Below are 13,204 nucleotides of genomic sequence, written 5' to 3'. Positions count from 1 at the left end.
GGAAATGGAGAGTTCCCTACACTTGAGAACCTTTCAATTAGAAATTGCCCTGAACTCAGTTTGGAGACACCTATCCAACTTTCAAGTTTAAAAAGGTTTGAAGTTGTTGGTTGTCCAAAGGTTGGAGTTGTTTTTGATGATGCTGAGCTGCTTAGATCCCAAATTGAGGAATTACGTATTAGTGATTGTAACTCTGTTACCTCCTTTCCTTTTAGCATACTGCCCACTACCTTGAAGACAATAACCATATCTCGTTGCCAGAAATTGAAATTGGAGCAGCCAGTTGGTGAGATGAGTATGTTTCTCGAGGATTTGAAACTGCATGAATGTGATTGTATAGATGATATATCACACTTAAGAGCACGCTCTTTGTCTGTATATAAGTGCCACAACCTTACTAGGATTTTGATTCCTACTGTGACTGAAAGACTCCATATTTGGGGATTTGAGAATGTTGAAAAACTATCGGTGGCATGTGGGGGGACCCAGATGACGTCACTGATTATTTGGGAATGTTGGAAGCTGAAGTGTCTGCCAGAACGTATGCAGGAACTCCTTCCATCTCTTAAGTATCTGCGACTGTGGGATTGTCCAGAAATAGAGTCCTTTCCTGAAGGAGGATTGCCCTTCAATTTACAACAACTTCATATCAACAAGTGCAAGAAACTGGTGAATGGCCGAAAGGAGTGGCATTTACAGAGACTTCCCTGTCTCAGAGAGTTATGGATCAATCATGATGGCAGTGATGAAGAGATTCTTGGTGCTGAGAACTGGGAGTTGCCTTCCTCTATTCACACACTTAACATATGGAATCTGAAAACATTAAGCAGCCAACATCTCAAAAGCCTCACCTCTCTTCAACATCTACATATTGAGGGTAATTTACATCAAATTCAGTCAATGCTGGAACAAGGCCAGTTTTTGCACCTCACTTCGCTTCAAAGTCTAGAAATCATGAAGTTCCCTAATCTCCAATCACTTCCTGAATCAGCACTGCCCTCCTCCCTCTCTCAGCTGACCATCTATAATTGCCCTAAGCTCCAATCACTTCCTGAATCAGCACTGCCCTCCTCCCTCTCTCAGCTGATCATAGATGATTGCCCTAATCTCCAATCCCTTCCAGTAAAAGGGATGCCATCTTCCCTCTCTAAACTATATATTTCAGAATGTCCATTGCTCACACCACTGCTAGAATTTGACAAGGGGGAATACTGGCCAGAAATTGCTCATATATCCACCATAGAGATCGATTGGAAATGCCTTTAATGGTTAAAACAAATGGTGCTCTCACAAATGTAAGCTTTTCTTTTTCCTCAGAAGCATTCTATTTTTGTTTATTTCCCTTTGTTTTTTTGTCAATTCTTTTACTTTTTTGAAATCTTGTTGAGCAGTGTGGTACGTCTATTGCTCAAATCATATATGTTCATTGGGAAAACCTGTAATGATTAAAACGAGTGCTCCTCCGATAGATGTAAGTTATTCTATTTCCTTAATATATTTTGATTGTTTGTTAATTCTTTTTGACAAGTGTGTACCATCTATTGCTTCTTTGAAGTCGACGAAATATCTTTAGATCATGATGAAATCTTTATATTTGTAAAAGAAATCTAGTATAGGTTGCTTAAGAAAATTGATTGCTTAATATATGTTAGGGTCTAAGAAATGCAACCTCACTCTTCTCAATCAGGTAGCCAAGACCTTGATAAGAGTTACCTCAAGCTTCAAATTTCAAGAAAGTGAAACGACTTTGAATGCCTGCTTCCATTATTTATGCCATGTTGTACCACATTGGTTTCAAGTTCGATGCAACTGCATTATTACATCAGTTTTTTTTTTTCATATTCAAAGATCCAGAATATTACATCAGTTTTTTGGTTTTGATATGCAGAGAACTTCTAGGATATTGAAGTTTCCTCCAAATTATGTCCATTACTCAACCTTGAGTGACACCTCAGAGCTAGCGAAAGTCAAAGAAGTATATACTGCTCGAGATGAATTCAAGGTTAGATAACAAAATAATGATTTACTTTGTAGTAATAGTTTGCACTCTCATAAATTAGCAAAATAGATTTCCTTCATTGGCACCCTCATCAGTCATCTGTCTGCGAAACAGAGAAATCAACGGTTTCAAAATTCTCTACAACCCATTTTCATGAGTTCAAGCCTTCAATTCTGATGACACAAAAGACATCAACAGAGTAGAAGAATTCAACCCAAGTTTTCAATTCCTGCTTCACCTGATGGGAAAGGTACAAATATTTTTTTCTTCTTCCTTTCTTACTGCGGCGCTAAATTGGTTTTGCCCCACTTTGCATCACAATGATGTTGGAGTATATCGGTTTTCTACTAGTATTCAGATACTTAAAATGGAAAATTGCTTTTGAAAATATCGTTTTCATTGTTCGAAAGTTGTTTAAATCATCTGCTGATCCAAAATTTTCATTTTTCTTGATCTTCTTCTATCTTTAGCTTTACATGTCTTCTGATTGAGTTATAATACATGCGTTGATTCTTTAGAAGATGAGAAATTGTCAAATGCCTTTATGAAGTGTTTGCTAAGTTGATGTCGCCTAATTCACATTTCACTGAATTAATTTTCTGACCCAAGTTTATGCATATGTTTGCTCTAACGTTGTAAAGGAAAAACGTCGAATGATATGAATATTTTCTTTTTTTAAGAATACAAAGTCGTGATAAGGTAGAAAATTTCGATGGTATTAATTTCGACATGGATCACCGCTAAGTACTTTGCTTGAGGTATAAATTTCTTTTTTCCCTGTTTAGAAATGTTTCCTGTAGCTCCTAATTGTGATGCTTCATTTACACATTTTTAAAATTTCATCTTATAACAGCTATAAAGTGTGTCCGAGTCAATTAAATATTACAGACTTGGCTCTTCTTTGTTTAATTCACTTTCTTCAATTCTATCAGAAAATATTCCTCTAAAGGCATGTCAATTTTATTATTTTACACGATTTCTGTTTGTGTTACTTTTTCGATTTCTAATTTGTTTTATGAATGTTTTTTTCAGTTTAATTTTCGATGCTTCCAAGTTTCAGCAGTCCTGATTCCTGAAGATTTCCGGGTGAGCATAGTTGTGAGTTGCAAGTTTCGCAATTCAATTTCTATATTATGAATCATTGATGGACTATGATGAAATTTACTTTTCTTCGTAGAAAAAATATCAAAGAATTATACTACTATACTAATCAGGTTTGTTAATATTGATGCTGCTGAAATTTATAATCACTTGGCTATTATGAAATACTAGTTCTGAGAACGTGCACACTTGACTTTTATTATTATATAAAATTTATATTGTTTTATTTAAAAATATTTTTTGATTAGTTTTAGAGGTGCCACTTAATTTTTAAGGTAAAATTAAGAAAATCGATTTTTTCAACAGATTAAAACAGAAATCAATTGAAAAGAACTTTAAAACATTGAATTGATCTAGGAAAATGATAAGTCATTCTAGAGTATTGAAATAAGTGGCAGTATCAAGGAAATTAATTCATCCGTATGTAAACTCAAATACATATTAATTATATTATTGTAAAACTTAATATGATATTCTTAATTAATGATAGAATATTTAATAAATTAGATATTTTATAACATTTTAATTTAATATAGGGGAAACAACAATTTAACTTTTTCCTAAATTTCTTTCCACTTTTAATAATATATATGATGATATTATTATTATTATTATTAATGAAAAGCTGACTTTTCAAATTCCTCAGGCATTTTACTATTTCATTAAAAAAAAAATAGATTTCTAGCATCCCATAAAATTTATATTTAATATATAAACTGACTTTTCAAATTCTTCAGGCATTTTACTATTTCATTAAAAAAAAAGAGTAGATTTTTAGCATCCCATAATAGTTATATTTAATATATAATAACTAATAATATATGATTTAAAAAAAAAGTTTTTAGTATAAGGGGAAAATGGTATTTCAACTTTACACTTTGGAGCTTCCCACTTTTAGTAATATATATATATATATATATATATATATATATAGTACTATATAAGAAGAGGGAATAACCAACCACAACAACTCAACATGTGTTCCAATAAGAAGAGGGACCAATATATTTATAAAAAGAAATGACATATAAAATAAAATAGAGAGAGTATTATTTTTGGAAAATAGAAAAGGACTTAACACATATAAAATTAAAAGACATAAAAAAAAGTTGGTTTAACTCTCAAACATAAAAAGTAACATATGTTATTAAAAACTTTAATAAAAAGTACTATAATTTACAATAAATAATAACTTCAAATATCTACAAGACAAAAAAAAAAAAAAAGACTAATTTTTGTACTGCTTCTGTCACATAAATTAGGATTGGGATGATTTTAAAATTTTAATTTTGGTTATACATTATAAAATAGCCCAAAAATTTAATGATATAATTTTTTAAAAAAATAACCGAATGAATCGTCCTATCGATAACCCTAATGTTACTTCTACTCTGTTTATTTTTACTTAAATTTAGAAAGATATGCTTCATTTCTACCCTCAATCTTATCGCTACATTTATTTGCTATTTAAAATTGAAATTAAAAAGACAAATGACAAATAAGTTTCTATATTAGCTCACTTATGAGCAAAATATATTATAACAATCTTTACTAATTTTATAACAATACATAAAATATACTCCCTCCGTCCCATATTAGATGGGCACTTCCACCTTTACACGGTGATTAAGAAATCATTAATACATTGGAAGACTTCGCCATTTTGCCCTTTGTTTATATCAATGCACATTGAAATGAGTTACAAAAAATACACATACAATATAGGAATGGTCATATTAATTGTAGGGGTAAAATGGAAAAGAATTAATTAATTCTATCCTAATTTAATAAGTGCTCAAATAATATGAAAAAAATATTTTTAGTAAGATTCTCATCTAATATGGGACGGAGAGAGTAACAATATAACTTTATTAATGTTGGGCCCGGGCAGCGCCCGGGCTTTCTTTACTAGTATATATATATACATGATATGATATGATATGATATATGATGATATGATGTTGAGGATATTTACAAATTTTATAAGCTCACAAAGGTCTGGTGAATATCAGATGTCTTTGTTTCGATGCTATTACTGTGTCATTTTAATGTGACAAATAGTAGTTGTGTGACTTTATTGTGTAGTGTATAAAATTCATGCTATTTTGATAATTTGACTGATTCAGGATGAATGTCGATTGTATGATTCCATGGATTCACAACCAGATATCAATGTCAGGGTCAGAGCTAGAAAATTTTCTGGAAGGTTGAACTACTTGAAAAAAATGAAAGCTACATTAATGAACACAGTTGCGAGATCAAGAGAAATTTTTTAGATCTGTTGTCAATATTCTTAGCAGTGCAACTCATGTGCACATTCTACAGCAAAAATTAAGTAGAAGAACTCAATTTTTGGCAATAAAATGACACCATTTTCTCACACTCAAAATGACCTTAAATTTCATGAATGAAACAATAATATGTTTTACTTAGCTTGAAGCCCCATTTTCTTCCTTGTTTTCCCAACGTATAAATCCTTAGACTTGTTCATCTCGGGGACTAATCCAATGATCGTCGTGAATGAAAATTGAGCCACTACTTCGAGGCTCGTATATTGCAAGTTTGCTTTCTTTTCCTCCGCTCATCAAAAGTTTCAAGTTCTTCGCGGTCATTAGAGCATTTTTTTAGCTGAATATCCTTGTTTAAGTTCCTGATAGCAAAGAAGCATTAGAATTCAATTGAATAATAATAACAACATACACCGTATAGTCCCACAAGTGGAGTGTTTACGTAGACTTTATCCCTACCTTATCAAGTAAGAACTCAATTGAATTATAGAATCAAAATTTAAGTAATAGATAGCTGCTTCAGGTCCTTTGGCTACTGCTGTATTATCAAAATTTCTTCTAAAATCGACATATATATTCTTTAAATGTAGTTTCTCTTGCAACAACAACAACAAATCCTTATGTTTCTATGACCCTTTATTCTAAGATTTTTATCAACCTTCAATCTTCCAAAATTATCGATTCGATCCTTCAAATACGTCTCCCTTAACCACTCTCAACCCGGTGGCTTTCCCGTGCAAAGAAAATTGGCTGAATCTCGTGAAATTACTAGTACATCTCGACATCTTTGTAAAAGAGTAGAGCAGTCACCATCAAGACAATTGGCTGAATTCCGTGAAATTAACTTAAATCTAATATAAAAATAATATACCCTTTAACTTGGCCTCAACTCATATATATGCCTTTCAACTTTGAATGTGCACAGGTAGACGCTTAATCTTGTATAAAATTGAATAGACACAAGTGTCCTAAGTGACATCTTACATGACAATTTCCATCTTACGTGGTGTCTTGTGTGTATTATGTCACGTAAGACTCATGTGTATATTTGTTCAATTTTATACAAGTTAAACTGACTACTTGTGCATACCAAAGTTGGAGGACATAAATGTGAAATGAAGTCAAGTTAAAAGCCATATTATTCAAAATTCAAATCTCATAGGTTTGAAGTTTCAATTCCATTAATGGATAATGTTACAATTTTAGTGCAAGACAATGGAACTTGAGATTCAAACAACCACTATAATAATTATCACATTGATGCAATTCTAGTCAATTCCACTTCCAATTCATAGATCTAGTCACAAATTTACCTTTTTATCCTTGGCGGAATGTAATGGATGGTTCTAGATATATAAAGAAAATGTATTTATTAGTGTAAATTTACTTCTTTACCCTTGGTCTTTCTTTGTCTTCACATTTCTATATAGTAGAAAAATACAAGAGGTCATTTCTAGATAATTTAACATCTAAAATCATCCAAACAATGATCTACCTAGCCTCAACTATTAGCGAGTTCTAATTATTACTAGTTATGAGAACGTGCATTGCACGTTTGTACCCTATCATTATTATAATTATAAAATTTATATATTACATTTTACTCCCTTCGTTCTTATTTATATGTTACCATTTTTTATTTCAGTGCATTAAGAAATTAAGTAAGTTTACTATTCTACACTTATTTATTTATTTTTAAAGTCAACTTTTCAATCAATGAATATGAATTAATTTATTTTGATTAATTAATTTGACAACTGAACATGAATTATTCACTTGATTTTTCTATGTTGGTCAAATATGTATTTTCAAGGCTAATAACTCACAAGGGTAAAATAGGAAGAATATTGTAATCTATGTATTGATTTTATGAAATGACAAGTATTATAGACCAACAATTTATAAGAAGGATGAGATATAAAAAGGAATCGAGGGAGTAAAAGTTTTGAGTTGTAAAATGGGAATATTAGCAACGCAGAAAACTTTTAACTTCTCTAACTAAAAGTTTCTCCTCTTACAAAGTGTCACATTTTTATCCAACTTCATTACTATATGTTTTTTCTCTTCAGTACTGTTATTCCTCTTTCATTTCACGAAAAATAAATTTTATATTATTCATATTTAAGTATTAGACTTTATTGCATTTATGTTATTTACAAGAATTTTAATTTTTATTGATAAAGCAAATTTACTTTAGAATTGAGAAATATTCTTCAATTTTAGAATGTATAAATACAATCATATATGTGCCATTGACCATACAATTTAATTAGTGTTCTAATGAATGTCTACGTTATAGTGATATATTGTTATATATATTTAAGATGCACGTATCATAATAATCATTTTGATATTTCAAGACAACTCTTGTAAGACAAATATTTAATATTTGTTTTTGTGTATTTATATTTAAGGAATGTTCAATTTTAGGAGGATATAAAAGTATTTTGGCAGAATCAGGTGTACTAGTGTAGAAAAGTAGCTACATCAACCAGTGATTTTTAGGAGAAGAAACAATATCGGTAAAGGATCATGAAATGATATAATTTTTTGCAGATTATAAGGTGATAAAAAGAATATCAAAAGGCTATAAAGGTAGAAGATAAATGAGCAAAAATTAAAGATAAGAGAAGAAAAGGCGTAGTACATTAAACAAAAATAGATCACACTCATGCATGGAAGTTATTATTTACATTTATTAAGAATTAAGATGCCTATTTTTAATAATGAAGGGAAAGGTGAAAGTCTACTTTCTTCTAACTGAATATATTTTTTTTTATAAGAATGTGCATTTACATCTTTGTACAATTTTTTTTTGAAGCAATATTTAGTTAAATGATATTATAGTAAGTTAGTAACTCAACTTTATAAGGTTATTTTTGTAATCCAACATTTAACTTGAGAGATTATTATTATTATAATTATATTATGTTGATATATAATATAATAAATATGATTAGTAGTGGTATAATAGTATAATAATATGATATGATTATTATTTAATATTTAATTAATTAGTTGGTTTGTGGCATTTAAATTAAGAGTAGGGGTATAATGGTAATCCAACTTTTAAGGTTAGAGCTTCCCACTTATAATAATACTAGATAGATTTGGGAATGTGCGTTGCACGTTTATCCCAAAATACTTCATATAAATTTTGTATTGCAAATGACATATTTTATCCTCTTTGAATCTATGGTATTTACTAAAAAAAAATCATCACTTTTCAGATAGGAACTACATATATCTTTCTAAAAAAAGAATATATATTTGATTATTAAATTGACTAAAAGTATATAAAGTAAAAATAACTAACTATTGCACAAATTCAATATTCAAATGAGGATACTAAAATACCACATGCTAGGCTAATGTATACAAAGCAACAAACCATGGTAAATTCTCAATAATAATAACAACACAACATTAGAAAATTTGTACAATAACAACAAACAAGAAACATAAATATTAAACTAAACAAATAAAAGGAGACTAGAGAAGAGAGCATAGATATTTATTTTTTTTTGTAATTGGTTTAAGTGTGTACATTATTGTGTCAAATGTCACTATATGATAGTATTGAGGAACACAAAGAGCTGTCATGAATATGAGATTATTGTGAGAGATAGGAGTAAAAACCATAATAAATATAATCAGGGAGTTGCATATATTTACATAATGAAGAATTAGTGGTAATAAAATTTATGTGTACTAATATGATGATTTGCTATTTACTATTTAATATTTAATTAATTAAATAATTTACAACATTTAAATGTAATGTATGAGTAAAAATCTAAGGATAAAATATGTAAAAAAAAAATTAAAATATTAAATGTGTAATGGAAAATCATTATGACTAATTATTAAGAAATTCATAGCAACTATCATTATGAAAAATCACCACTTTTAGTATATATGTGAAAGATGTAAAGATTGTAGATTTTTATTCTTGTTTTCTTGCTAATAATAATTTATAATTTAATAATGAGTATTGAATTGTAAGTCTAGCTAGACATAGGAGTGTTAATTACCATAATACGAAGAGTCAAAATTCATGAATCCCAAAATAAATATTAAATAAAAAAACTATTTTAAATAATTTCAAGATAATAATTTAATAGTTAAGGGGTATTTTTGTAATTCAACTTTTGACTTAGATTCTTTTCACTTTTAGTACTAATAACTAATTTCTGGACACGTGTCTCATGCTAATTAATATAGACTTCTTAAAATGAAGTATATAATACTCTATTTAAATATGAATATACTGAGCAATTGAAGAGTAATTCAGTTGAAAAGTAGATTCAAATGCAACATATATTTGTAATGTAATTATTATTCATGTAACAAAATGAGATACTTGGTTGGGAGTTATTCTATTTCTTCACGAAGATAGCAACTTTAGGTATGATACTAATAATGTTTTAAAAATAAATATCTATACTAAATTAGAAGTGAGAGGCCACAAAGCATCCAAAAATGACACTAAATGAAACCAATAATGTTGGATTTAAAATCAGACTCCTGAAATATATACATACTATGAATTTGGTTCAGTAGCTACTCCCCAAGTGATATTTTTTGGAGCAAACTAAAAATATAAAGTGTGTGAAATAAATAAAATAAAAAATATTATCTATACACATTATTTCATAAACACAAGCCATATTTAAGCAGTAAACAGAAACTGAACTTGTTCAAAGGGAAAAAAATAGTATTACCTTATGCTGGGCAAAACTCAACAAATAAGAGGGCGATAGTAATAGCCTTTTGTGTAAGCTAACAGAAGAGGAGTAAGAATAAAATGATAAAGAAATTTGACAGGGTGATAACTTTATAAAGTGCAAAGAATATGAAAAGGGTATAGAGTATTTAACTGATTGAAGTTTAAAAGACAAAAGATATAAATGCTGTAATATGAAAAGTTTGATACATTAGTTAAATGATCAGGACAAAGTGGTTATTTTTAATATGATTAGGGATATTTTTGTAATTCAACTTTCAACTATGAAGCTTCCTACTTTTAGTATAACTAGTCCTGGGCACATGCGTTGCACGTGTGTCCCATGCTAAATTATGTGGAGTTGTTATGACGATATATATATACTTGAACATGTATGTTGCCCATGTATCTCATTCTTAATTAGTACAAGAACTTTGAAAACATTATAATTTGTGTGTGATAAGTTGCACAAAAATTGAAGATTTGCATATGTAATAAGAAGTTGTTGTCGAATGAGAGTAGTGTTTTGCAAAAGTTATATAGAAATCTAATCAATCTATGTCTTCCTTCAGATGGATAGAACGATAACTTGCATAGTGATTGAAGAGAAAAAATACAAGCTCAAGCCAATAAATGGTGAGTCTATTCAATCAAAAATTATTATTAGTAGAAGGTACATTATGCTGAAATATTGCTATCAAGTGAATTTCAAAAGTAATATTCGAACAATTTTAATTATGTATTTATTTAATATGTCAAGTATTCAACTTGATAAAAGTTTTGTTAATATGTCACAACACATAATTTAAGTATCTTTTATTGGTTTAAAATATTTCATGTTCTAAAATTTTTGCCTTCTTTCTAAGAAACTGTAGCCTCCACCTTATAACAATCACATACAGGTCAAGAAGTTGTTATCGGATGTGAATTGTGTTTTGTAAAAATTGCACATAAATTCGATCAACACATACCTTTCTTATGATAGCTAGTGGATTATTATCAATTTTTTGGTGTACACCTAAAAAAAAATAGTTATTATTAGTGATAAAAATAATAATTGCTCAAATATCTAATTGATGTATATAAATCATAATTATTATAGGTACGTGTATCCCTTGCCTAATTCAAAATTATTATATGTTAGCTTGGTAAAGAGTAGAAAACAAAAGAAACAAAATAATATCGTTAACATATATATCTGATAACAATGTTTTGAGGCAAAGGGAGATAAATAGATTATTAGAAAAGTTAATACATAGGAAGATGGAAAATAGAAATAATTAATAATAACCAAGGTAATTTACATTGTATTACAATGAATTTGAAGCGTATGTAATTAATTTATAATGGTGAAAATAAATTGCACACTCTAAAAAATAACCAAACTTTATCACTAAAACTACAAATTAAATTAACTATTTGTAGTTCATTTTATAAAATCATGAATTGACTATCACTTCTATATGAAAAGAGAAGGCAAAGGAATGGTGATTACATTAGGAAATAAATCATTGTTATATTTTTAAGAGTGAAATCGAAAATTGGAAAATGAGAAAGGAAGACTACAACAATCATATGCAAAATTCAAATGTTCTTACAATATAAATCAACTCTAAATATGTCTTTTTCACGATATTTGGAATGTCTTTTACTAATATTTCTTTGAAGGAACTACCACTCCAATTATGAAACCCCATAAACAGTAAAAAAAAAAAAATCAAACTAAGAAAGCATCTATATTATTAAAAAATCAGGGATGAATTATAAACGCATATACCTTATGATTTACAAATGAGAATAATATGAAAGAAAAGTATTCACCTAAATGTCCTGTTATAAGCAAAGAAATACACTACATCAGACATGAAACAAAAAAAAAAAAATTAAAACAACGAAAATAAAATGAGGGAAATTTTTTTATCATAATATTACGTTGCAACTGAAGTGAAGCAGCCCTATTACCTTATATGATAATTGCATTTATATAAATTATATTAAGTGCACAAAAAAGGAATATGAAACGGTATATCCAGGAAGTGCTTTTATCTTCATTCAATATATATAATTATATAGAGTATTAACTTAAGATTTAATTGAGTAATAAATTGGGGAAGAGGAAAGATTAGATAATTTAGACAGTTTTTGGTATTGGGTAAGAGGAAAGGTTAGATAATTTAGAGAGTTATCGGTCTATTTTTTTTAAAAAAATGTAAATGAAGAAAGTAAAGGGTTTTTTTTCCTAACACAAAAAAACCAAAAGTTTTTAAGTATCAAAAAATATGATCTGATCGTTGTCTCTTTGATTCTTTTTATTTTCTATTTATTATTTTATTATACAAAACAATTTAAGCTTAATAAGTATAGAATTATATTACAACCATTTATTAAAAAATCTCTTTTTTTAGTTGAAGGGTATTTTTGTAATTCAACTTTTAACTTGGGAGCTTCCCACTTATAATAATATATGATATATGATGATAATATCATATAATATGATGCTATGATTTATGATGATGATATGATATATGATTGCTTCTTGATCCAATTTTGGTAACAATAGGTTCTTTGCTTAGTTGGTGAAAGTTTTATTTCCAATATAAATATGTGAATTTTGGTGGTATGTGGTCCCCACTAAATTATAGGTCAACTCCTTTTTCCCTTTTTAAAATAGGAATAATACATAAACAATTTCTTAGTAGGGTAAATCACTTGCCTGTATACTTTTTAAAAAATATTTACTATATTTGTCAACATTATTTTTTTAACCATATATGACAATTTGGCTGAATTAAATCAAATTCACTTCGTCCTTTTCATCTTTCGCTCCCAATTTTCTCTTGCCGCTACGATTTTCTCTCGTTGGTGCGATTTTCTCTCGCCACTTCTTACTCACAATTTTCTTCACAAATACGGCTATACTACCTTCAGAGATGTGAATTCAGTGCAGTTTTGAGACGAATCAAGTCGAGCAGAGAGTTGAATTTGAAGTTTTTTGAAGTTTGAAAGGTTAGAAGCTTTAAATTTGATTGCATGTCTTAGTTACTTGTTTAATTCATCCTTAATTCTGTATCTCGGCTATACTAACCTTCA

The 13,204-nt window shown here is 28.8% G+C and overlaps 1 protein-coding gene across 1 annotated transcript in view; it reads left to right on the top strand.

The window, feature by feature from the left end:
* Positions 1-3,278, top strand: part of LOC125844514 (uncharacterized) — a 6,292-nt gene extending 3,014 nt beyond the window's left edge. The window contains exons 5-8 of the mRNA XM_049523830.1: positions 11-1,295; positions 1,889-2,002; positions 2,061-2,249; positions 3,032-3,278. Coding sequence (XP_049379787.1) covers positions 11-1,266 — 1,256 coding nt within the window. The 3' untranslated portion in view covers positions 1,267-1,295; positions 1,889-2,002; positions 2,061-2,249; positions 3,032-3,278. The remainder of the gene's footprint in view (positions 1-10; positions 1,296-1,888; positions 2,003-2,060; positions 2,250-3,031) is intronic.
* The last annotated feature ends 9,926 nt before the right edge of the window (positions 3,279-13,204 follow it).

This window comes from Solanum stenotomum, chromosome 11, assembly GCF_019186545.1.
Source record: "Solanum stenotomum isolate F172 chromosome 11, ASM1918654v1, whole genome shotgun sequence".
NCBI lineage: Eukaryota > Viridiplantae > Streptophyta > Magnoliopsida > Solanales > Solanaceae > Solanum > Solanum stenotomum.
The sequence above is the reverse complement of the archived record's forward strand: the minus strand, read 5'-3'. Positions and strand labels throughout refer to the sequence as shown.